The sequence below is a fragment of the Maniola hyperantus genome, chromosome 6 (genome assembly GCF_902806685.2).
Source record: "Maniola hyperantus chromosome 6, iAphHyp1.2, whole genome shotgun sequence".
Lineage (NCBI taxonomy): Eukaryota > Metazoa > Arthropoda > Insecta > Lepidoptera > Nymphalidae > Maniola > Maniola hyperantus.
In genome coordinates, this window is record NC_048541.1 from 8,523,709 (window position 1) to 8,549,306 (window position 25,598).

The 25,598-nt window shown below is 38.2% G+C and overlaps 1 protein-coding gene across 6 annotated transcripts in view; it reads left to right on the forward strand.

The window, feature by feature from the left end:
- Positions 1 to 25,598, forward strand: part of Ten-a (tenascin accessory) — a 411,424-nt gene that overhangs the window by 88,871 nt on the left and 296,955 nt on the right. For all 6 annotated transcript variants that reach the window (XM_069499423.1, XM_069499424.1, XM_069499425.1 and 3 more), the window contains exon 2: positions 15,194 to 15,433. In XM_069499423.1, the coding sequence (XP_069355524.1) occupies positions 15,223 to 15,433 (211 nt within the window). In that variant the 5' untranslated portion in view covers positions 15,194 to 15,222. The remainder of the gene's footprint in view (positions 1 to 15,193; positions 15,434 to 25,598) is intronic.

Here is a 25,598-nt window from a genome sequence, read left to right on the forward strand (position 1 = left end):
TGTAATGGAATTTACAATCACTTCTGCTGAATCGATTTTAAGGACTTAGTGCACGAATTTCCTTCAGTATGACGGCAACGAAACTCCGGGTCACAAATCTGCAATCATGACCAATGAATCATACCCTCTACAATAATATTTGCTATACTAAGTAAACCTTTTAAAACTTATACATATAAATAGCTACTTAAAGCACAATAACTTTAAAAAATATTTAAAGTTATTGTGCTTTAAGTAGCTATTTGTGTGTGCTGTATGTGTGTGTGTATAAGTGCTGTAAGTTGATGCTATTGTATGTATTATTATATGTATTATTATATGTATTATTCTGTACATTTTATCGAGCAACAGCTGCAATATTGCAGTTCCGGTATTGGCTTCATTATCCAAAATGAATTGGAGACTTGAACTATAATGATAGCTATAATTTTATCCTAATTGGCTGCTTGCCGTTTACGGCTAACTTAGGATCTTAATCCAGTTTAAACTCACTATATTTCCGCATCAGTGATTAGCTTAGTGAAACAAATAAAGCGTTATTTTCACAATTTGTCTCTCTTAAATCTTATTTCTTATCTATTTAAGATGGCAATTAACTCGCATATTAATTGCAGATGGGTTAAGGTATCAAATTTCTAAACAGACGGTCTGTGAGTTATTAGGGAAGTCAGTAATTACCTGTTTGCCTGTTTGTTACTGACATATTCAATTACATTACGTTTCAGTTTTCAGTACAAAGTGTATCATTTTCAGCCAATGATAATAATATATTGTGTAACATATTTTAATTATAAATTGTGATTTCTTTTTTCTTGGAACACAAAAACATTCATAAGAAAATAATGTGTTTAATATTGCAGGAGCGGTAATAAAATTTTCATTGTGAAATACGAATATTTATTTCATGAGTTTATATTCAGAATTTTCAAATACAGATTACTGACATTGTGATGAAAATTTTATTTACAGCCAATTATAGTGACCGAACATGCCTAATTTGTATTTAAATGGTATTTACAATAATTATTTATAGTAATGCGTTTATCAAAATGTTTGTAATTTAACGTCTACGCGTCTACAAACTATGCGGGGTTCCGAGTTGCAATATCGGCGTGACTATAAAGGATTAATTAATAACTTAGTTATATCCGGTCGTCAGTTATAATTACTGCTTTGATTTGGCTTTAATCGAACGGATATGTATTTATGGTTTTAACACAGATCGTAATTGTACTCTTTCTACTTATTGAAAAATAAAGACTAATAAATACATCTATAATAAGTTTATCTTATCTCTCTTTCTTTGCGCCGTGTTCCCCATTACTGAAAGGCGTGATCTCTTCAACCAGGGATCCACCTGTGGACGATGCTTGAGCGACGACCTTGAGCTTCCGTTCTTTGCGACATGCAGGGACCTACCTTGGTGTAGAAGTTTATCTTATAACAAAGAATAATTTTATTACTATGATTCTTCCTCACTATAGCGACATTTGATATACTTCAAAGAAGTTAAGAGTAGGTAGTTATATTATCTACTTATTGACGGATTACCAAGAGTTAACTTGGCGTTGTAATTAAAATAATTTGGCCCGGCAAGTATGCAAACTTACTCGTGACAAGAATGATTTAGTGAACCGTTAATGGGTTAACTTCATCAAACTTGGCTTAACTTGCTCCGATATTATACTTTGGTAGATAATATGTATAGGTTATTAGATATTTCTCGCATGCCCACATACTTACTTGTTCCAAACATTTCGAATAATTTACCTACTCCATTATTAATAATGTCCATTATAAAATACGGATGACGCCCGCAACTTTTACTGCGTGGATTTTAAAAATCCCGTGGGAATTCTTTGATTTTCCGGGATAAAAAGTAGTCTATGTAGGTATGCCCGCGGGATGAAACCTATAGGTATCTGTACCCATCAAAATCGGTTACGCGGATGACTAGCAGACCAGCAGACATACACACAGGCAGAAATGCATTAAAACAATCAACTATACTTAACTTACGTTTAAACTTACAATTTCAGGGATTTTCTGGATTCAACTGTGGAAATCAATTCGCGACTGAAAATGACGTGCACACTAATTATTGGATCAAAAGATATAGATATAATATAGTATATCTATCTCGATTACTGTAACCTAGAAGCCTAGATAGCCTCACTGTTAAGAGGTCCGCCTCCTATTCCGATTAATCCCGAGTTCGATTCTGGGCACGCATCTCTAACTTTTTGGAGTTCTATGTATGTTAAACTATGGAATATACATATACATACTTTAACGGTGAAGGAAAACATCGTGAGGAAACCGTCATGCCTAAGAATTCTTCATGTTCTTAAAGGTATGTGCCAATTAGATTTGGCCAGCGTCGCCACCTACGACCCATATAATATACCCTTCTCATTCTGGTAAAACACACACACAAAAGACGTCACAGTCGAGATTCATCAAAATTATAAAATGAATTTTATAATTCTTTTTATAATTTTAAAATCTTAATTTGATATTTTTCGATAGCTTCTAATACTATCTTGTTTATATATTTTTAGATTTTATCTCGCTTGGTGTGAATTATCTGTTTTGGATGCCAATAATAAAATAAAATAAATAAATAAATTTAAAAAATTATAATATAAAAATCACACTATTAACGTTAGCGAATCACCCCGCTTTTGTCAGAAGTGGACTGGCGATGGTGATGATGGTGTTAATGTGATCTAGAGCCCCTTGTATCATTTCCCAAACTATTTCTATCAGAAGAGCGTTAGAAGGAATCTCTTACATAAAACTCATTGACCCAGACTAGGTATAGCTCACGAGAGGACGCGGAACACGCGGACAATAATGGCGCCATAATTTGCCTGTAATGGGCCTTACACTATCGCACTGTCAGCCACACCAAAAATAAGCTTTACCTAAATCTTTTTCGAGCAATGTCCAAGATTGATAGTCTTTAGGTATATATTCCTTGGAATAAGATAGTATTTTCGAGTACCTATAACTTACAAAAAATGTAACTAAATAATAACTATGGTGGTAAAGTATGTTTTTATTCAAATCAAATGGAATAACTAGTGTCTGTGACTTTACCGTCCTAATTTCAGCTACCGTTGGTAATATAATATTACGTGTAATAATTTATAATTGAAATTACTATAAGCTCCGCGTCTGAAACATGACTATCCTTTGTTTTGCTTGTTCAATGTTGTTTGATAAAAAATCTCTTTGTGGCAATAATATAATAATAAAATAAGTATGTATTTTATTCTAATAAAAAGGTTGTTTAGACACGCCTGAGGTATAGAACGGAAATGTATTGTTTTGAGCAGACAATCGCCCCGAAACTGTTTGTTTCATGTCTAAGTTTACTAGTCCGCTTCAGTGGATTGTTCAGATTGCTGTTATTGTTCTGTATGAAGAGTCTAATCTGAGTAGTCATCAATAATGTTCACCTTAATATTTTGTGGCTTATGATTAGGTAAAATCAAGTTTTTTTAGTAGTTAAAACTTCGAAATAGGTCCAACATGACCGTAGACAGGAGGGTGGTTTTGGGGGACTCTCCCCCAAATCAGACAAAGGAAAATTATTTTTGTAAATATTATATTAATTTTTTTATTTTAACTTTTAAGTTTTTGATGCCGCAACTTCGTCCGCATTGATATGAGTTTTTAAAAATCCGGCGATCCGATTTATTCATTCCGAAAAATCAAAGAGTTGTCACTGGATTTTTAAAAACCTTAAGCCACGCGGACAATGTCGCGGGCATCAGCTAGTAAAATTTATTTTCAGGCAGACAGTATTTAAACTATTTGTAGGTTACCTGGAGTTGAAGAGGTGAGTAGGTCGCTGGCTCCGTGCTTGCTGCTCCAGTCCTTTGATTGTTCTTGAGCACAATTCACTGCTAGTAATAATACCTACAGTGTTCCTACACCGTAATGCAGTTGTAACCAGATACTTATGTCAACAAATAATTTCCGTGGTAAAATGTAGAGATGAATGTTTTTGTTAAGCTTGCACCTAAAATGAGTTTCAATTTGTAATCATTAATTAAAATACCATTAACATTAATTGAGTGCTTTAATTAATTTAAATACAGCTGAATTATTTATCAAATTGCTCTCGATGTTTATTGTATAAGGCGCAAGGCGCACTGGTATAGCCGAGTTGAGGTATGCACTGGTTCGGAATGCCTTTCCTACCGAAAAGAACCAGCAAGAAATTCGTCAGTTGCTCTTTTCAAAGATTCTATTTAAATTAATAACATGCTGTGTGTGAAAGTCATTTACTAAACTGATATAATAAATGCTAAAACGCGTATAAGCTCATTGAACCATGCTCAGGAATCACCGGACACCGTCAAAAGCTTTTTGGTGGCAGAATGTAGGTAACTATACCTACTTCTTGCTGTACAGAGTTGCCTATGTAGTATAAAAAAATAATTTTCGGGAAAATAGCGCTCACCACTGCGCCGGGGAGGGCGTCGTCATCTTACCACTAAGATGAAATATTTAATTCACAATGTTCAAATAGCGCAAAAGCTACATAAAATACTCGTAAGTTTCATTTTAGCATAGGTACCTACCTACTTATTTATACAATAGTTCTCAGCAGTTCATGAGATTTATAACAACAATTTAATAGTAGGTAGTAGCTAGGAACCAACCGCCTATATTTAAGCTTTGCTTTGCTTCAACAACAACAGATTATTGCAGGGGCGCCTACTGAGCCTGAAGCGAAGTGGATATTGTGACTGCATTCTGTAATATTTTTTGCTATTACAAATGCATTGCACGCTAACAAAATATTCTGAGTTGGAATACCTACTTTTTATGCTATTTACATCAGATGTTAATCAGAAAATTAATCAGGCAGAGTTAATTATTTGTTTTGTTGTTTTATGGTGACGCCATTTTTTATTGGTTCGTAAAAGTCCAGATCAGTAGATAAAGCTCATACAAAAAAGTGAACACATATTATACATAGCGACACATTTTATAATATTTTTATAGTCAGTTAAGAAAATATATCTACTATCTGTTCTGCTAGGTATGTACCTAAGTAAGACTTATGTAAAATGTATTATCATTAGTTTTTAATAACACCTTTAAAATCGATGATTGTAAACATGTCCGCTTGGCGACCGCAAAAGTGTGGAAAGCTCACGGAAAACCGTTCACGTCGCTACATTTGCGGTCGTAACTGCAGTTTTACCATCGTAGTTCAGAAGCTTTACACTAGGTGGAGCTTAGCAGCGAGAAAGCTTCACAGTTCCACATCCTTTAAGTAGATGGCGTTGAAATAAAATTGCTTGTACTTTAGTAAATGTGTAAAAATTAATAAACCGATTGTCGACAGAGATGAAAACTTAAAACTATGAAATGACAGTGTTTTTATAGGTTCCTAAATCGATTTTAGATTGTAATCTGTAAATTAAAACCGTACCTAATAACATTAGTTTACTTTTTACATCTATCGGCAGTCGGCACTCATTATTATTATAATTATTAACCATACTAAGGCCTATTGCATGTCAATGACGCGACCTTGTAGTTTTTACTCGTCCTAAAATCACACAAGTTCCTGAAGAAATTTTCATTGGTTTAAGTATTTTTATAATTTTTTTATATTAAGTAATGATTAAGTAGCCTCTTTATGTTTACACGTCATTCCAAAGAAAATATAATATTAGTTAGATGTAATATAATCAGTCTATGGTTAGATGGGTACCTATACCTACTATTGATTATTCCTACTTATTTTTATGTGGGGATGGATGAGGTTGTAAGTTTTAATGTAACAATTGGTTTACCATTATTACAACTTACCATACATATTCGTGTATCTATCTATTTATCTTTCTTTGATATAATAAATTGCTTTATTCGCGAACTAAAACTTACTTATGACAAAAGTTGTTTACAGAATTTACGAAGATGACCCATCGCTAAGTGGGTTTCTGACAGTGACTGTCAATATTGGCTCTTGTTGGGAAACTTTTCAAAATTGGAATTCCAAAGTTCAGAGCAACGTGCCGGCTCGTAACACAGGGTGCACGCTCAATGTCTCAAAGGAAATTCGGAAACGGCCATGTATTTACGGCGAGATTGAATCATTTTCTTTGGTGTAGATTATTGCATTTACCGACCGTGAAATTACTAAATAAGAACGAGACAGTGATTGTGATCACTTAAGGTTTCTGAAGTGGAATATTTGTTAAATTGTTTTTATTTTCTAGAGGTTGGTATCTTATAATAGGTAGGTACCTAGGCACTTACAGTACGCGGCAGAAAGTTATGTACATACATACATCGACCTTTAGAAGGAGATAGCGGATTTATAATATTATTGTCTTTTAGCATCATGATTTGAAAAATCCGTTTTAATTTGAAAGGTTATGCAACTTCTTTGCCACGTTTCTTAACACGGAAACTTACACGAGTGAAGAACATTGATGTTAAGTCGTTTGTGCTATGCTCCGTAATTAACTCCGTTAAAAGTTTTCCTCAAGAGAAGATATTTAAAGCTGCACTACACTAGATCGTTTTCTAAATTAAACTAACTCAGAATGGAAAGTGGGAACATATTTGCGAACACTTGCAACGACGCAACTTTAAATTTCATTATTATAAGTCTGAACCCGGTAGCTCAGCTATCGGATCATATTAACGTGAATATTATTGGGGAGAGCAAACAAGTCTAAAGTTCCTTGGTCAGAGATTTAGCGCAAAACTAATTTATGGCACGGAGTCTGCTTCCACCTGGACCGGAGTCTGGATATCAGATTAGACTCGCTAGATTGCATTATCGGACATTATACAGCGCTTCCATTATATTGTACTACCTTCTCGTATATCCAATATTATGTGTATCCTGATATTCAATAGTGACGAAGTAGGTATACAGATTGAATATGTCAAAAATACATATTATGACGTGCCTGAAATTACAGGAAATCAGAGGAAACATGTTATACCTACATCCTAGTTTTAAGAGGGATTTATTCGTAGTGTGCTCCAAACAAACTTAGTTTGGCTCTCACCCTATAGCACCTACCAATCACACTCAATGAAATTTTGTAGATTACGATCTGGGAACTAATATCACGTCTGTGGTTTTCCGAATTTCCGTTAAAATTTTCAGTTTCAAAGTTACACCATCTCAAGAGTTTAAAAACAAATATTTAAACCCATGTTACTTTAAATCTAGCAATTTTTACTTAAATCTGGCAAACCAAAGACAGTTGAAAGTAAAAAACTTTTTTAAAATAAAAGTTATATTAAGCGGTCTAAGAACTTAATACTAAAAAGGACTAAAACTTACTCAGAAAACTGGCACCGAGTCTAAGCACAACCTAATTTTAGAGTATTCGCACCCTCTTCTTACTATTGTAATATGAAAAGGACAGAAGCAGTGTGACATTTCTAAATTTAATTTTTAGATGGTAAAACCCGTGATTTTAGCACGGACTCACGAACCTACTGTTTAAATTTGTAACTGTGCACTAAAATTCATGTCATGTTCCGTTCCTTTTTTAGCATTAGTAAAAAGAAAAGGATGCAGATACTCTAAATTTAGTTTAGAGAGAGACTAGAGAATCGGGGCCAATTATAACGTTTGGACTAATCTAAAACTAAATCTTGTGCTTTGTGACAAATATAAATTAAGTATAAATTTTCTATAAAGGACAGGTAGTTAATATTAAAAAAATCTGTGTAAGATAGTAATAATGTCTCGACTTTTTGCTTAATTGCAATTTTTTAAAATATATAAAGCGCGGATATTATTGGAGAGCGGAAGTGAGTCTCAAATTGCGTTGTGCAGGATTAAACGCAACCCAATTAACTGGCGCAGAGTCCGCGCTCGTCTGGATTCTGGATCCGATATCAGATTATAGCCGCCGGATTACATTAGCGGGCGTCATACTGTGCCCGATTATGCACTACTGGTCCATCAGATACCTACTACTTGTAGTAGGGATTGACGAAACTCTCTCACAATTGGCTAAATTGTGTTGTTGGCACTGTTGCAGCAAGCAGGCAGCAAGAATACCTAATCTTTATTCCACATCCGTAGGAATTTCCATAAAAAAATTATAAAAGAGCATGATTTGTAAAGGACTTGTGTAAAATTTCGAAACACATCGTAGTAATGGAATCTTGAAACAATTTATCAATTTAACTCTTAACATCCATAGGTAAAATCTACTGATAATTATTGGGCTTATTTAACCAGCGGAAACGAGTCGAAAGTCGATTGTAGAGGATTAAAAGCAACCCAATTAACGTGTGGATTCCGTGGCCCCATAGATTCGATAGCGGATTATCTAGCTGGATTAAATTAGCGGACGTCATACTGTGGTGATACTGGCATTCCTTTTCATATACTAGTGTTGTTATTTTGAGAGCGTGAGCTGAAAACTGAAACTATTAAAAATAGAGTTTAGAGTTTAAAAAGAATAGTTTTTATCTTAGAGATGCAGAATTGCAGATTGTTATTATGACGTAGACATCCGCTAAGAAAAGATTTTTGAAAATTCAACCCCTAAGGGGATAGTGAAGGGAAGGGAAATAGTGAGTTGAAATTATGTAGCCAACGAGAACGAAGTCGCGGGCATAAGCTAGTTATAAAATAAGTACCTACGTATGTTTTAGTTTGTCTCTTTTTGGTAAGGGACTAGTTACTCACGGCTTCGCATCGAATTTTGCATTTCAACGGTTAATTCTGTGATAGATTTACTGCATTATCCAGTTGATCGAACTGCCTAAATCATATGTGTCACTAAAGATCGTAAATCATAATAAATACGAACGTATGTTGGTATTAGTGAGATATTTACGATGCTGTGTTGAATTTCTGCATATAGTGCCATAGATGCTTTGCATACCTACATAAAATTATGACAATTAGTGCCTACTCTGTCATAAAATCAAAGATATTCATGCCTTACATAGTTCGAAGAACTGTAAGAGGTTGGGATGCCAAAGAGTGCAGTGCAGTGCCAAAGATGCACAAAATTCAAGAGTTCCCATGTGATTAAATTAGGAAAAAATCTAAGTTAATCAACACGGATGAAGTCGCGAGCATAGTCTTATATAAAGGTATATAATATGTCATGTACAATTGCCACAATAATAGTAAAATCGAAAATTATAGAAATGTTGTGCGTTTGATTACCTGGTAAGCAAGGACGCACTGCGTAATTATATAATACTGCGCTTAGCATACGCAGCGTTTAATATGCGCTAAGGAATATTGTACCTTATAGGTACCTTAAATTAGTCACGTTGAATCAAAGCACATGATCTACCGTATTTCACGGCAAAATCGCAAACAGAGAACTCAATCAATTCAGTTGCATTGCACGACTGACTGCATTCATAAAATGACTGAATAGCTCTATATACGCTACCTCAGTCATTGATTGCGCTAAGAGCTAGTGATACAAAGTTCGCGTCATTTGAGCCACGTTGCAGTAGAACATTCTGATCATATTTTATTTAAAAAGTCTGACTAAGTAAGTACTATTTATAGGCAATTTCATTTTCATTGAAGATTTTGGAACTTGTAAACCTACCTAATCATTTTAAGGAAAGTGTTTAATGCCCACTTTATGTAAATGTCCACGAATTCGTCCACGTGGATTTAGGTGTACAAAATCCCGTGAGAACTGTTTGATTTTCTAGGATAAAAGTAGCCAATGTCGCTCCCCAGGTTTTAAAATAAATCCATGAAAAAAATTACGTACGTATTAGGTACGGCGTGATTGAAGGACAAAATATACAAATCAACAATAAACACTTTTTCATTTAGGTATAATATTATGGGTAGTGAAGGTACAGATGACGTAATATAGGTGCTCATTGTCTCCTGTCCTACACGTATTCTCCTATATTGGCTAAGACAGATATATGCCAATACAGAATTAGGGGTTAATTAATTTACGAGGCGATTGTAATTAGATATCCAATAACACAACTCGGATTAACATAGCTACACGGATCTACACGGATTTGTAAATAGAGCTGCTATTGATATCTAAGCGATTTAATTTACTGTAATTAATAACAACAACACAACAAGTGGGTAACTGACAGACGTGTACCCATTTTGAATTAATCTGACAATACACTTAGTTACTATACTTCTTTAAAATGCTACGTTGCGAAGAAGCGTCAAGGGCTCAAATTGTTTTATGTGTGCTATGTAAAAGTTACAGTTTTTCTCAGGAATAATCTTATCTGATTATGAAATCTGCTTTTTATCTGCAGATCATACAAGATGCAGTTTTAACACCATATCGAGTGGACTCGTAGAGCACATTTTTCTCATGCCTGCCTCCCTATTGGCCGGGCGCTTATTTTATACGTGATCTAGGGAACCGCAATACCAACTGATCTCTTTGTAATGTGTTTTATTTGACATACATACATGTATTCCTAAATGCAGTTATTATGTTATTCATGACATTGCTGATAGGTAGTACTATACGCATATGGGCATGGATGCTGTAGTATACATACTCGTAATACAAGTAGATAGATACAATACAAATTAGAATTGAATATAAGTCTATTTTCACTGTACTTACAAGTGTATAGTATGGGCTCATACCAAGTTAAGTTCATCCTTAAAATAAAACTTTAGAAAAGTAATTATATGAGTAAGGCAAATATTTGATATCAACATAAAGGTCAAGATGGATATCAGGGTATGAGGTGGGGAGTCGGACGCCCTGCATACCCGCACGTCACACGCGCTATTATCCCGCACCAGGTTAGCGCGGGGGCTGTGCGGGTGTGCTGGGCGTCTCCACCCCGATAGCAATCTCGACCTGTCGCGTACTATATTTACGTATCTGAACGCAATAAACAGTCAAAGTTTGCTCCCAAGAAATAATCAAATACTTCCTTCTAAAGTTTTACGAAGGCAACTTGAAAGAGGAATTTACATAGCGCCAAAAAAACACTTTCATTACATGCACGAACGTTAGAACTTTAATAAAGCTTTAAATGTGTATAATGAAAGTCAATATTGAGGAGAAACGGCAATAGATGGAGTCTAAAGGAAGCGAATTTATTAACGCTGTGACCCAACCGGGTAAACAGGGGATCTACTTGGTATTAAACCCAACAGTCCATCATAGCCACTATGAGCTTGCGCTGAATGACATTATCTAAAGATCTGCCACTGAATGCAGGCTAACTGAAGCTAGTAGATAATTCCGATTGTAAGTCTATAAGAGTCTATTCAGCTATGGTTGTAGCTCTACTAAGTTTTCTGTCAACTTAATAATTCTACTAGCAACTTAACTTATCGATACGACTTATTCCGTTTATCCACTTCAAAATAGTTACCTTAGGGTTTATACTCAGAAATGTGTGTTCGTCTCTATACCCACCGTTTCACGGGGCTATGTTTATTTTTTAGTCTGGGGTGGATAGACGGATACACGTTTCCGAGTATACACCCTTTTTTTTTTTTTTTTTTTTTTTCGCTGGGAAATGCTTTTACGCATCCTCCCCGGAAGAAACGCAGCTGAACCACGTTTCTTCCGGGGAGGTATGTGGGACTCACTGTAACCCAGAATACCCACTAAAACCCAGCGGACCCGTCAGCGCCATGATGAGGCGGCACAGGAACGCAGTTTGCATACTACTATGCCGTCTCAGCGGTACAGATGCCTCACAGGGCTTCCCTACAGGATGCCCCTGCCTTCCTCCTCGGGTTTACGGCCCGAGGTAGTGAGCATATCGGCGCCTCCTTTGCCCTTGGCGTTTACGGCGTATGGGATGAGCGTTGGGATCCAGCTCTCTTTCTCGTTCAGCCGCCTCCTTTAATGCGAGCACTTGCTCGCAGAAAGACACTACTGCCGTCCAACAAGTCTCGCTTGTGATCATTGCGCTTATCACGCTTGGGAGCGATAGATCAGTGCCCAAGGTGAACGACAATAGATGCCTCTGCGGCGCCCAGGCTGCGCATTCCATCAGGGTGTGCTGTGCCGTATCGGATGGAGCACCGCATTCGTGACAGGCTGGGGTCACTTCCCGCCTCGCAATCTGGTGCAGGTACTCACCGAAACAGCCATGTCCTGTAAGCACCTGCACCAGTCGATAAGTTAAGGTCCCGTGACGTCTTTTCAGCCAGCGCTCTAGTTGAGGCTGTATTGCTTCGACAGTCAGTGTGCCCGCAATAGGGTTTTGCAAGTCCTCCTTCCATCTGCTGATCAGGACCGTGTGTGCAGTGGCTCTCATGCTTTGAACCTCCTCCGCACTTGGCCACTCACCCCGAGCCCTCAGTCCAGCTCGGTATCGGTACACCTCCGCTTGCACCTCAGCTTGTAGTTCCCACGGTGGGTCACCCGAGAGCAGCGTAGCAGCGGTCCATGACACTGTACGGTACCCCCGGATATTGCGCACAGCTATTATTCTCTGCGGTCTACGCAAAAGGATCTTATTTTGCGGAGTCAAGGCGTGGGCCCACACAGGCGCCCCATACAGTGCCATACTCCTCACAATTCCCGCGTACAGCCGTCTGCAGTTAGACCCAGGTCCTCCAATGTTTGGCAGCAGTCTACCGAGGGCTGCGGCGGCGTTAATAAGCCTGGGACTGAGCTGCCTAAAATGCGCTCCGAAGCCCCATCGTCCGTCCAAGGTAAGGCCCAAGTATTTCATACAGGCCTTAACCTCCACGACTGTGCCCTGGACGGTAATTTGTGCACCCCGGGGTGGACCTCTGCGTGGGCCGTGGAATAGGAGAGCCTCTGTTTTGGTGATTGAGACCTTCAGGCCCAGCATCCTGATCCTGTCCACCACCATGGACGTGCCAACTTCGGCAAGGCGAGCCGCTGCCTCGTAATTCTCCCCACGGGCAGTGACCAGGGTGTCGTCAGCGTAGCACAGCACCCTCATCCCTGGAAGCAGTGGACCCCGCAGGAGCCAATCGAAACCAACGTTCCAGAGCGCCGGCCCCAGTACCGAGCCCTGCGGGACTCCACTGCCTACGCGGTGCCGGTTCCGAGTATACACCCTAGGGTAGCTATGTTTGGGTGGATAAACAAAATAAGCGATCGATACATAGTTTAGTCTTTCAACGATAAAAATGTCACTCGCCTTAATTAAAAAAAAAAAAAGCATAGGAAAAGTACAAATACGATGTAATATTATTAAAGAGCTATTATTTAGATTTATTGCACCTTTCATGTTCTTTTAAAGTCTGTGGCATTGCGCTGAATCCCTAATGAAATCACCTCTGTTTATTCTGTGGATACGAAATGAGAAATGAGTATCTACTGCAATTGTAACAATCGCTGCACACGCAAAATTCATTCAAGTAATTTTAAAATTTTACATTTTGTTTTCATTCGCTTGAAAACCAATATTATTTAAATCATTTACAAGTATATTATGTAAGGAGTAACACTGCTTAGTAAGTGTTGTCAAGTTGTGATCGGTCTGGTCAGTTTGAACGTCGCGTCGGCCTTGCAGTCGGGAGGTCCGGGTTCGATCTCCTGCACGAACCTCTAACTTATTGGAGTTGTGGGTTTTAAGTAATACAGTATCACTTTCTTTAACGGTGAAGGAAAACATCGCGAGGATCTTTTTAAATTGAAAATATTACAATAAAACTTAAAGCTGGCTATACGTATCTATTTACTATACAGATCATGCCCGCGTGGAACGGTGCGTGCCAAAAATACTAGCTGCATTTACGCGCTGAACAGCCAGGCTGATCCGTTGCGCAAAAATTAGCCAGCTCTTCTGTCACCAGATGAGACTTGATCGCGATGAAATGTCTCGTAAAAATTTTACGTTTTGTTTTCAAGCAAATATGAAAATCACTACACATGATTATAAATACGAAAGTGTGTTTATTTTTGTTTTGTTGGTTTGTCCTTCAATCACGTCGAAACGGAAATTTCTGAACGTCGAACGTCGGCCTGGGGAGTGACGTAGGATACTTTTTATCTCAGAAAAACAAAGAGTTCTCACGGGATTTTTAAAAACCTAAATGTACGCGAATGTATCAGTTGCATTGTGTTACAGTTTTGTTCAGCAGCTTTTCTTTTAGGTGACTTATAGGCATTTAAGCTGCCGAGACCTTAAAAGATTGTCCAAACTCAGTCAAGTTCTATAAAAAGGTAATAAAATGAGGACCAGTGTACAGGAACCGTTACCGTAAATGGGAACGGTACCAAGGCGTTCGTTTCTGAGTCAATAAGAAATAATGTCGGTCCGATTGTTAACAAACCGTCGGGCACGAGCGGCGTCGCGACACAATCCAGTGGATTAGGCCCCCGACACGCACGCTCGCACCTACTTCTATTTACGTTGCCTCACTAACCAAACAACTTGTAGGCTCTTTATTACAGTTGTTCTTTTCCGCTCACGACGTCGTTACTGCTTTGAGAAAATATTATGGCTATTTTTCTACTTTATATTTATAAAATGCAGCGCCACTCCTTTCGCTACGTACCTTATTTTAAGCTCTATTACTTAAATCAGTTTTTATACAGTCGTCAGTGCAGGGTGTGTAGGAGAATTATTTGATTTGACTTGTCAATAAATACTGTCTTGCTACATTTACATATGCGTGTCTGGTGGGACTTGGGAGGCTACGGCTGTGGCTAGTTAACACCCTACCGGCAAAGCCTTACCACAAAGTGATTTAGAATTCTGCTACGATACCGTGTAGAAACCGATAAGGGATATGGGTGTGTGGGGTGTAATAAATAAGAACTGCTATACCCCTTCCAAGTTAGCCCGCTACCAACTTAGACTACATCATCACTTACCACTAGGTGAGACCGCAGTCATGGGCTATCTTGTAATGCATTAAAAATGGAGTGCAGTGGTGAGCGCAGTGAGACGGGTTCGATTCTCGACAGGACAAATTTGGCAATTTCTAATTTCTTGCCTCTGGTCTGGTCTGGTGGGAAATTTCAGCCTTGACTAGTTACGACCCTCTTGGCAAAGCCGTGCCTTCAAGAGATTTAGCGTTCCGATACAATGCCACGAGGAAACCCATTGAAGTTTAATAAACTGCCATGCCCCTTATAGGTTAGCCCGCTTCCACATCATCGCTTGCTAGGAGATTACATTCAAGGACTAACTTTTCTTAGAATATAAAAACTAGGATTATTTATAGTTTCATACACAAAAACGTTATATGTTATTGTTTCAGATGTGCAAAATGATATAAAGACGAGTGTAATGGAGCGGGCGGGTCGTCGTGCCAAGGCGGGCTCGCTGAGCGGGCTGTCGGGCGGGCCGGCGAGCGCGACGCCGGCCGTGCGGCGCCAGCGCTCGCTCGAGTGGGCCGGCGACCGGTACAGCAGCAGCGACGAAGACCGCCCGCAAAAGACACAGCTCGACGACAGAGTGTTCGCCTCGTTACTCGCCCATGCAACGCAACAGTTTGACAGTAAGTACTATTAGGCCTTCCTCATCGTCACTCCAACCCTTAGCCCGGCCCACTTGTGAGCACAGTACGCTTAGTATTAGATTTTACGTCTCACCGACGTTGCTAGAATTCGAGAGTCAAAACACAATAACGTCAAAGTAAAATAGACCTAAAGAGCCTGGAATTGAAGTTAAAAATTCAATGCCACTGATTTTAATTTCGCAACGTTTCCGCTTGGAGCGCTGGCTGTAGATGTGTAGACAAACTTGAGTTTTAAAACAAGACAGTTAAGATCCAGTTTATTATAACGCGGAAGTGTTTCGACACTCGAATACCATCAACGTTGGTGTGACATCAATTCAGGTCTCCGCCCAGAATGAGAAGGCTTAGGCCATAGACCACGCTGGCTAAGTGCGGATTCTTAGGTAGACAGAATTCTTTACGATGTTTTCCTTATAGTTAAAGCAAGTGATATTTAATTGATAGAACGTACGTAACTCCGAAATTTAGAGATGTAAGTCCGGGATCGAGCCCCGGAATTCTCAAATAGGAGACCTGCTCTTGAATCTTAACCATTGTGAAATTACTGCTATCACTACGAGTGCTTCCATTATTCCTATTGCATTCTATTTCAGCGATCCAATCCAGCACTACTGTAATAAATAAAAGTGGCACTACAACTTTAATATAGTAAGTAGTATCGTTGAATTATATAGTCAGTACAAAGTGACGCCTCACGCGCCATTTTAACTCTATGGGTCAACTATCATGTCAAAAGTACGGTTCAACTTAATAAATAGTAAAATAGTACTAAATATGACACAAAAAGTTAAAATGGCACGTGAAGAGTTATAATATTCATTTACTTTTATCTGGCCTCCGCTAAGGTTACAATGAAAATGTCTGCTACGAGATGGCTACGAGCAATCTACGACGCTAGCATAGAGGAATCAAGTTAGTATTTGAATTCATCGTGTGACACAGGCGGAGGTCCACGTTGATCCCTAACAAGTGGAATCATTAGTGGAGCCTTCCGGGCGGGGTTAGGGGAGGGGAAACATCAATTGATAGGGGAGCGCCCTGCGGTGAGCTTACTGGGAAAACTTTACACGTAAACCTCCAACCTTCGGTCTTCATCCTTCTGTCATGCTAACATGACAAAGCTATAAAAATACGATGCGAAATTATTTCCACGAAATTTTGTGCCTATTTTCTGCTTTTGAATTATCTACTCAATGCCTTGATAGGGGCGATAATGCCTCCCATAGACGGTGAAGGTCAATGACTCATGTGATGTTACTGACCTAACACCGTAGACTAATTTTGATCAAGCAATAAACTTTTGTTAAACCTTATTACCACAATTTTATTACCTCCACTGTGACTCCTAGTGAGATTACAAATTTTATCACAGGAGTAACTTCTCAAAATAGTCTGGAAGCTAATAGCATGAAACCCTACACGTTAAGTGCAGTTCATAGTGTATGATTAATGGAGTCCGCGCTGGTATGCAAATTACAGCATTTCAGGTTGTTTCCGACCTAACCTTTATGGACTACGAGCCAGCGCGCGCCAAACCTTCGTTATTTTATAAAAGCTGAAAGTTTCTCGTCGTATAATTGTTCCCAACACAGGGAGGAACGATCAGCTACTATGAAGTTTGGATCATGGCGGCTTTGGGAGATAACACAATAGACTAGAGAATAGATAGATATAAAACAATAGACTTTTACTTTGACGTAAGATTTTTTACACCTTGATTACCTATTATCCCCTAAAGCCACCATGAACCAAACTTCATTGTAGCTGATCGTTCCTCCCTGTGCTGGGGACAATACGCAGTGAAACTTTCAGCTTTTATAAAATAACGAAGGTCTGGCATGCGCTGGTTCTCTCTTTAGTTGTAACAGGCGCCAATGAGATTAGTCTGCTTTGTGCAACACTGCTGTAATCAGTGCAGCCATGGTGTACTAAAGGTAATAATCAATTTACCTGCACTTGTGCAACTAGTACCTACATAATATTAGTGCAATGTTGAAATCATGGCTTAATAGACGAAGAGCTCAAAATCGCCGAAGCAAAAATATACTTTTTGTATGAACATCTAAACTAATATTATATTATGTAAAAGTGTGTTTTTGTTTGTCCTTCCTTCACGCTCTAACTAAGCAGTCGACTTGGCATAGAGATAGTGTAAAGAACTGAGAGTAACATAGACTACTATCCCGGAAAATCAAAAAGTTTCCACGGGATTTTTGAAAACCTAAACCCACGTGGACGAAGTTGCGGGTATCAGCTAGTAATAACGAAATCTTTCACCAAAATAAATAAAGTCCTTAACCCGAGATGCCATTTGCCATAACGATAAACGCCGATATATTAAAAACGTTAAAGTTTTTAAGCTGAGATGTACATAATCTCATTCAGGTAAGAATTTGATGATGAAATTGAAAACCATAAGAGCTAAAGGATTAAAGAACAGAAAGAAATCCAGACGATCTGTTACGATAGAATATACTTTTCAGTAAGTTTTGAAACGCAAAATGCTTTAAAAATTAAACAACAGTAAGTGTATTTATTCTGTTGAGCAAATAATAGCGTATCGAACAGCTTATAATGTGATTAAGCACTGTAATGGTAAACATGAACCATATAAAATATAGTTCTTCATATTTAGTAGGTAGGTGCATATATGTAGTTACTACCATTGCCTTCTGTATCAGCTACTAATGTGATTAGTCTAGCCGTTCGCTGGTATTTGTAGCGCTATAATATGCGACCGGTCCAGCCATAATTGTGTTTTCATATTTAGGTAATCGATTCATCTGTACTCGTTACTCATGTTATCATTATTACGTAGCTACGTAAAACATTTGTATATATAGATGCTTCCAGATACTTACGTGGTTAGTTGACATAAACCCGATTGGTTTAAACCCATCCGGGGCCCTTTTTCACAGAGACTCAGCTAGCGACGCATTGCGGTTGAGATTGCGTGCAACTCTATGTGTGCATCTGTCCGTTTTAACCGAAACAATCTAAGCAAAGTAAAAGTAGCAGTACTCTATAGATCTCGGTCTAAGCCTTCAGAGCTGAGAGCAAAATAAGCAAGAGGTAACGACAGCGCCAAACTTTGCAAAGGTCATTAGCATTTCTTTAATACATCCGATGCAACCGAATCTTGTTGTTGACGTCACACGTATTGTCAGTACTTCTCCTTCTCGATTATCGTCCCATGGAATACGATCACTTTATTTAAGTATTAAGGTCCGTAAGTTTTCAAATTACGTGAATCTCAGTTCCAAAAGAAATATTTTTTCTTTAACTCTAATTTGAACTAATTTAGTTGTAAGACGAAATGGATTCTAGCAATAATATATTATGACTTCAGTAACGCTACAGCTCAGCTTGGCATACTAATTAGAGCGTTTTAGGCAGTTACCAACACTGCCACGGCCACTAATGTGATTAGTCTGGTGAGGCTCGTATTTGCAGAGTATACAAGTCTACAATGTCTACATGCAAAAGCCATACCTTGAAGTACCTACGTGTTTTACCTACCACTGGAGAAGATTTATTTTTAATTTATCGATGAGTGATATTTTTGCATCGTTTTAGACAAGTTTTTAGACAAGGTTAAGAAATCCATACTTTCATACTAATATTATAATTGCGAATGTCTCAATAGCTTAGTGGTTAAAGGAGAGGGCTGAGATCTGAAAGTTCGGTTGTTCGAATCCCACCCGTTGCAATATAGTAAGTACCTACCTACTCCTAGTACAATTTTTACGCTTAGCTGGAGGGGCAAGGCGAATGTTAGTCATGATTGACAATGGCTAATATTTAAATTTAGATAAATGTGTATGTCTGTCTGTTTGCTAGCTTTTTACGGCCCATCCGTTTAACTGATTTTGACGAAATTAGGTACAGGTAGCTTGCATCCCAGGAATGAACGTAGGGTACCTTTGTCCCGGAAAATCAAGAGTTCTCACGGGATTTTTAAAAACCTAATTCCACGTGGACTAAGTGGCGCGCATCATCTTTTAATACCAGAGATAATTTATGACATTAATACTAATCAACAGTCACTAAATTTTATACATGCCGATCTAAGTAGTCGAGATTGGAAGGAAGAAGAAGAAGCCAGGCGGCTGTAGTTTAATTCCGTTTTGTGTTTTTCTCTTTCCACAAGCGGTATCGTAGATGTTATTAGAAAGTAAGCCGTAGTAAGTACGCAATATCTCTGCGCTCCACAGGAATCCTCGTCGAAGCGATGCCCGTTATTGCATGGAGATTCTTCTACGTGCAACTTCATTGCGGGACTCTTTTGTATAAAGGTTTCATCGCAATGTTTCTTGGTTATTGTTTTCTCAAAAGCGGGAAGGCAGCTCAGTTATTACCTTCAACGAATCGAAATCGGGTTTTATTCAATTAGGGCACGTTTTGGTGTTGCTATGAAATCCCACAGTGAAATCCGGTGTTTGAAAATGACTTAGTCAAATCAGTATCTTTTTATCTAACGTCAAAACACGCGCTCATTATGCGAGCTTCTATGAAATACTGGCATGTGACGTGACAATGATTTGAAGTGCTCTTTTTAGTTAAATCGATAATTTAAAATGGTTATTACACTTAAAACTAACAGCTAAGGTCGTGGATTTAACGTATTTTGGAAGACCCTCTATTTAATAATCACTAAGAAATATTAATTTATTTTTGACATATGCCAATACCGTATTATACTAAAACGGTGATAGGCTAGTGGCTAAAACGTTGGCCTGCTATTCGGGGGGTCCGCGGTTCGATTCCGGCCATGCATCTCTAACTTTTCGTGTGCGTTTAAAGCAATTAAATAAAGTTTCTTCAAATTCTCAAAGGTGTGTGAAGTCTGCCTATCCGCACTTGGCTAGCGTAGTGTAATATGAAAAACCCTTTCTTATTCTGAGAGGTGACCCGTTCTCAGTAGTGAGGCAGCAATGGGTTGATGATGATGATGAAATTGATGGTTCTTTTGAAAAGCTTCTCGGGTGATTAGTTAAAAATTTCCGACGACGACTTTCCATTATAGATTCTGTTAGGTATGACTTAAATATTTTTGATACAACACCTTTAATAATTTAGGGTGATCTTATTGAATATTATGATAAATGTTTCCAATGTGACAGGTGGTTTTGTAACAGCACCGGAACAGTTTGTGTTGTAACTTGTAGGTAGGTAACATCAGTAATATAATAGTATGTATTATGATGTTAAAATGAAGATCAGAGGTAATTAACCTTTTTTAATTATTGTTTTTTATAAGATACTAGATGATGCCCGCGATTTTATCCGCGTGAATTTAGATTTCTTAAAATCCTGTGGGAACTTTTTGGTTTTACGGGATAAAAAGTGGCCTATGTAAGTTCCCGGTAAGCAAGCTACCTCTGTACCCGATAAATCGATTAAACAGACAGACAGACGGACAGACACACTTTCGCTTTTATAATATTAGTATGGAAGTAAGGACTAGCTGACCCGCACCGGTTTCGATCAAGTCATATTTTGTAAATCGGAAAGGGGAAGGAATTTGGAATTTCCAAAAATCCTTTAACCAAAATGAACCTACTGTTAAAATTTCAAGTTTTTAACCCAAGCGGTTTAGGCTGCGTGTTAATTTAAATCAGTCAGTCAGTCAGGACAAGTATTAAGTATTAAACATATAGATGAATCTAAATATATAAAAGGAAAAGGTGACTGACTGACTGACTGATCTATCAACGCACACAAGCACAGCTCAAACTACTGGACGGATCAGGCTGAAATTTGGCATGCAGTTAGCTATTATGGCGTAGACATCCGCTAAGAAAGGATTTTTGAGAATTCAATCCCTAAAGGGTTAAAACAGGAGTTTAAAATTTATGTAGTCCACGCGGACGAAGTCACAGGCATAAGCTAGTTTTATACATATAGATGTATGTTATTTCATGCCATGGAAGCATTGGCAAACGAAAGTACAATGTAATTGTGGTTCGTTGCACTGCGACCAGACATGCGGGCTAGCTACTATCAGTTAAAGATAAGCTGCTGACCCTTTACGAGTTGAAAGACGTAAAGATTAGATTTTAAGTGACGCGCCACAAAGTGCTGTTATACCTAAAAGATAATCTTTATGTTAATTATTCAGAGCTAAATTATATACTACTCGTCATAGAGCCTCAATAGCTCAACCGGTAAAGGAGTGGACTGAAAACCAAAAGGTCGACGGTTCAAACCCCGCCCGTTGCACTATTGTCGTACCTACTCCTAGCACAAGCCTGACGCTTAGTTGGAGAGGAAAGGGGAATATTAGTCAGTTAATATTCTTTTAACAAAAAAAATAAAAAAATAGGTAAGTCCCGCAAATTACTAATGCGCATGGCCGCCATTTTAGTGACGTCAGCACTAGAATAAAATTTCGACCTGATGGTATATTTTTACTTAAATATACGTCAAATGACGTCAAAATGACGTCATTTTGGTGTTAATGAGACATGGTTCCAGCGCAATAGCAAACTCGCTTCCCATATTCACACAAATAAATTATTTCATTTCATTTCATTTCATTTCGCTTCAGCTTCGTACGGGCGCCTTATTTATTCTATGGAACTAAATGTATTATTAAGTACCTTTTATGTGAAACGTTTTACATAAAGGTAAAATCGTGTTGAAATCTGTTTAGAAAAATTAAAATAAATGTAAAATTATATATAATATGTAAAAGCAAATACACAGACGTAATAATGTACTTTTGCCCGAATTTCGGCCACGGCGGCCGATCTCTACAGAGATTAGCATCTGCGCGTAAGATAGGTATAAGATGTAGTTAACGAGTGTGTCCGCAAACATAAGGGCACTTTCTTTCCTTCCTTTATATAGACCAATGGGACGGAAATCCGACACCACCGGAGAGATGTCACGCTCGGGACCAACGGCTTTACAATGGGCTCCAAGGCACGAGGATGAAACAACATAAACTTACTAACTCCGGGCTAGTACCTACGGAGTTCTTGTTAGAAAAACTATTTTTCAGTCCGACTCGGGAATCGAACCCAGGAGCTCATCGTCCGCAGTCAAACATGCTAACCACAAAACCAAGGAGGTACGCGTAGTTATACACAGACATACGCAGAGACTAAGTTTAAAATAAAATAAAATATATATATATATTTCTGGTCTGGTGGGAGGTTTCGGCCGTGGCTAGTTACCATCCTACCGGTAAAGCCGTGCCGCCAAGCGATTTAGCGATCCGGTACAATGCCGTGTAGAAACCAAAGGGAAAAATGTCATACCCCTTTCAGGTTAGCCCGCTTTCATCTGAGACTGCATCTTCACTTACCGCCAGGTGAGACTGCGGTAAAGGGCTAACTTGTATCTGAATTTAAAAAAGCTTTAAATGTACCTTCTATCGGAATATTCAGCCTAAAACTCTTAAGCTATTCACGAAAAACTTTTCTTAGAGAATAATAATAACTCGGTCTCTAAATGTATAAATGTCTGAAAATATTCTCTTTATCATTCAAAATAATTCATCTACTTAACTTTTTCTTTTATTGTAAATTCTTTGAAGTCGAGGAAAGCTCCCAAAAAGTAATTTTATTAATTACGAGTCAAGAATTCAACAAAGTTCCGAGCCCGGGAGGTTCTTTTCTTTTCCAGCGATCCATTATCTTTTGAAGATTTAGAAATTCCTGCGGTATGGGACCCGCCGCCCGTTTCTACAACAACGGACTCTACGCCGGATAAAAAGGTTATGTTGATGGTACCTTGAATCGTCATTTTATAATTATTAAATTGCATTATTATATCCGTTTAATTATATTTTAAATCTTTTTTATCTTTTAATTACCTAAATACAATATGAATGAAAAATTAGATTCAAATCAATTCACGAGTTTTAGCGTGATGTGCGAATAGAAAGGCAGACAGACAAAAAAATGCTATTTTGGGCTCTATGTCATAAAGATAATATTTTCAGCCGATTTGGATATTCGACAGACAAACAGACAGACAGACAGACTTTCGCATTTATAATATTAGTATGGATGTTACTCAGGAGTAATATAGCTTACTACTGATAAAATAATTTTTAAAATCGGTTGAGTAGTTCCAGAGATTACCCCCTACAAACAAAACAAACTTCACTATGTTTATTTATCAAACTTAAAGCCGTAGTTTTCTTCATAGTAATAAAGTTTAAATACGAAGAGTTTAATTACATTTAAATATGATTAAAATAAAGTGTCCATAAATTAATATACATAAGTGGTCACTCGCACTAAGAGCCTCAATAGCTCAACCGGTATAGGAGTGGACTGAAAACCGAAAGGTCGACGGTTCAAACCCCGCCCGTTGCACTATTGTCGTACCTACTCCTAGCACAAGCATGACGTTTAATTGGAGAGGAAAGGGGAATATTAGTCATTTAATATGGCTAATATTCTTTAAAAAAAAAAAAAAAACTATGGGCCTTATAAGAAAGCTCGGAGTCACTCAGCGGGCGATGGAGAGAGCTATGATTGGAGTTTCTTTACGTGATCAAATCAGAAATAAGGAGATCCGTAGGAGAACTAGAGTAACCGACATAGCTCAACGGGTTGCGGAGCTGAAGTGGCAATGGGCAGGGCACATAGTTCGTACAACCGATAGACGTTGGGGTCCCAAGATGCTAGAATGGCGACCTCGCACCGGAAGACGCAGTGTTGGAAGACCCTCCACTAGGTGGACGGACGACATCAGACGAGTTGCAGGGAGCCGCTGGATCCAGGCGGCGCAAGACCGTGGCGTGTGGAAGTCCCTACAAGAGACCTATGTCCAGCAGTGGACGTCTATTGGTTGATGATGATGATGATGATGATGTACATAAATTATTACGTATCTGACACAATCCCCATTCTGGCATACCTATTGGAAAAATGTACTAATCTCCATGAGTTTACGATGGGCGTTCACGTGCCAAGGATTACTCGTAATTGATGGTCCCTGCTCTAATCTCTACACTTTGAGTTGCGATGTGCCTTCGCATCGACAACGAACATTGAAGCGATGAATAAAATATTCGATTGTGTATTTAAGGCCTTTTCTACGACATACTCTGCTGAACTAAAAATATTCTACTGTAAAATATATTTTACCATTTTTAAGCCCCATTTTTAGGGTTCCGTAGGCAAATGGCAAAAAACAGAACCCTTATACTTAGATCCGTCACGTCTGTCTGTCTGTCTGTCTGTCTGTCCGTCCGTATCCCACAGCCACTTTTTTCCGAAACTATTAGAGCTATACGGGTGAAACTTGGTAGATGTATTCTGTGAACCGCATTAAGATTTTCACACAAAAATAGAAAAAAACAACAAATTTTGGGGGTTCCCCATACTTAAAACTGAAACTCAAAAATTTTTTTTCATCAAACCCATACGTGTGAGGTAATCTATGGATAGGTCTTCAAAAATTATATTGAGGTTTCTAGTATCATTTTTTTCTAAACTGAATAGTTAGCGCGAGAGACACTTTCAAAGTGGTAAAATGTGTCCCCCCCCCTGTAACTTCTAAAAATAATAAGAGAATGATAAAACTAAAAAAAATACATGATGTACATTACTATGCAAACTTCCGCCGAAAATTGGTTTGAACGAAATCTAGTAAGTAGTTTTTGATTTATCGCGCAAGATGTCGATAAAATACAATTGTAGTACGGAACCCTCAGTGCGCGAGTCTGTCGCACTTGGCCGGTTTTTTTGTTTGTGGACGGATTCAAATTGCCAAAATGAATCATCCCACAAATTGTGAGAGAAGAATTGATAAATTCTCAATCATTTTTCAAATTCGTTGGAATAGGTATGCTCCCCGTGCGAAGCCGGACCGGGTCAACTAGTCTTCAATAATATCGTCTTCTGCAATATCAGCTTCTTATACATTGTCAGAATTAATTCCCATGCATTTTCTACAAAAAATAGAACAGGTAATTTGCAATTCTTGTAAAAAAAAGCCAGGCCAATTCCCATGCATTTTCTACAAAAAATAGAACAGGTAATTTGCAATTCTTGTAAAAAAAAGCCAGGCCAATTTATATGAAAAAAATATTTCACCCCAGCATTTTGAAGGAAATTTTATCTTATTTTTTATCAATAGCAATGTCTTTACCTATCTCAGCCCAAAATAATAATCAGGCGAA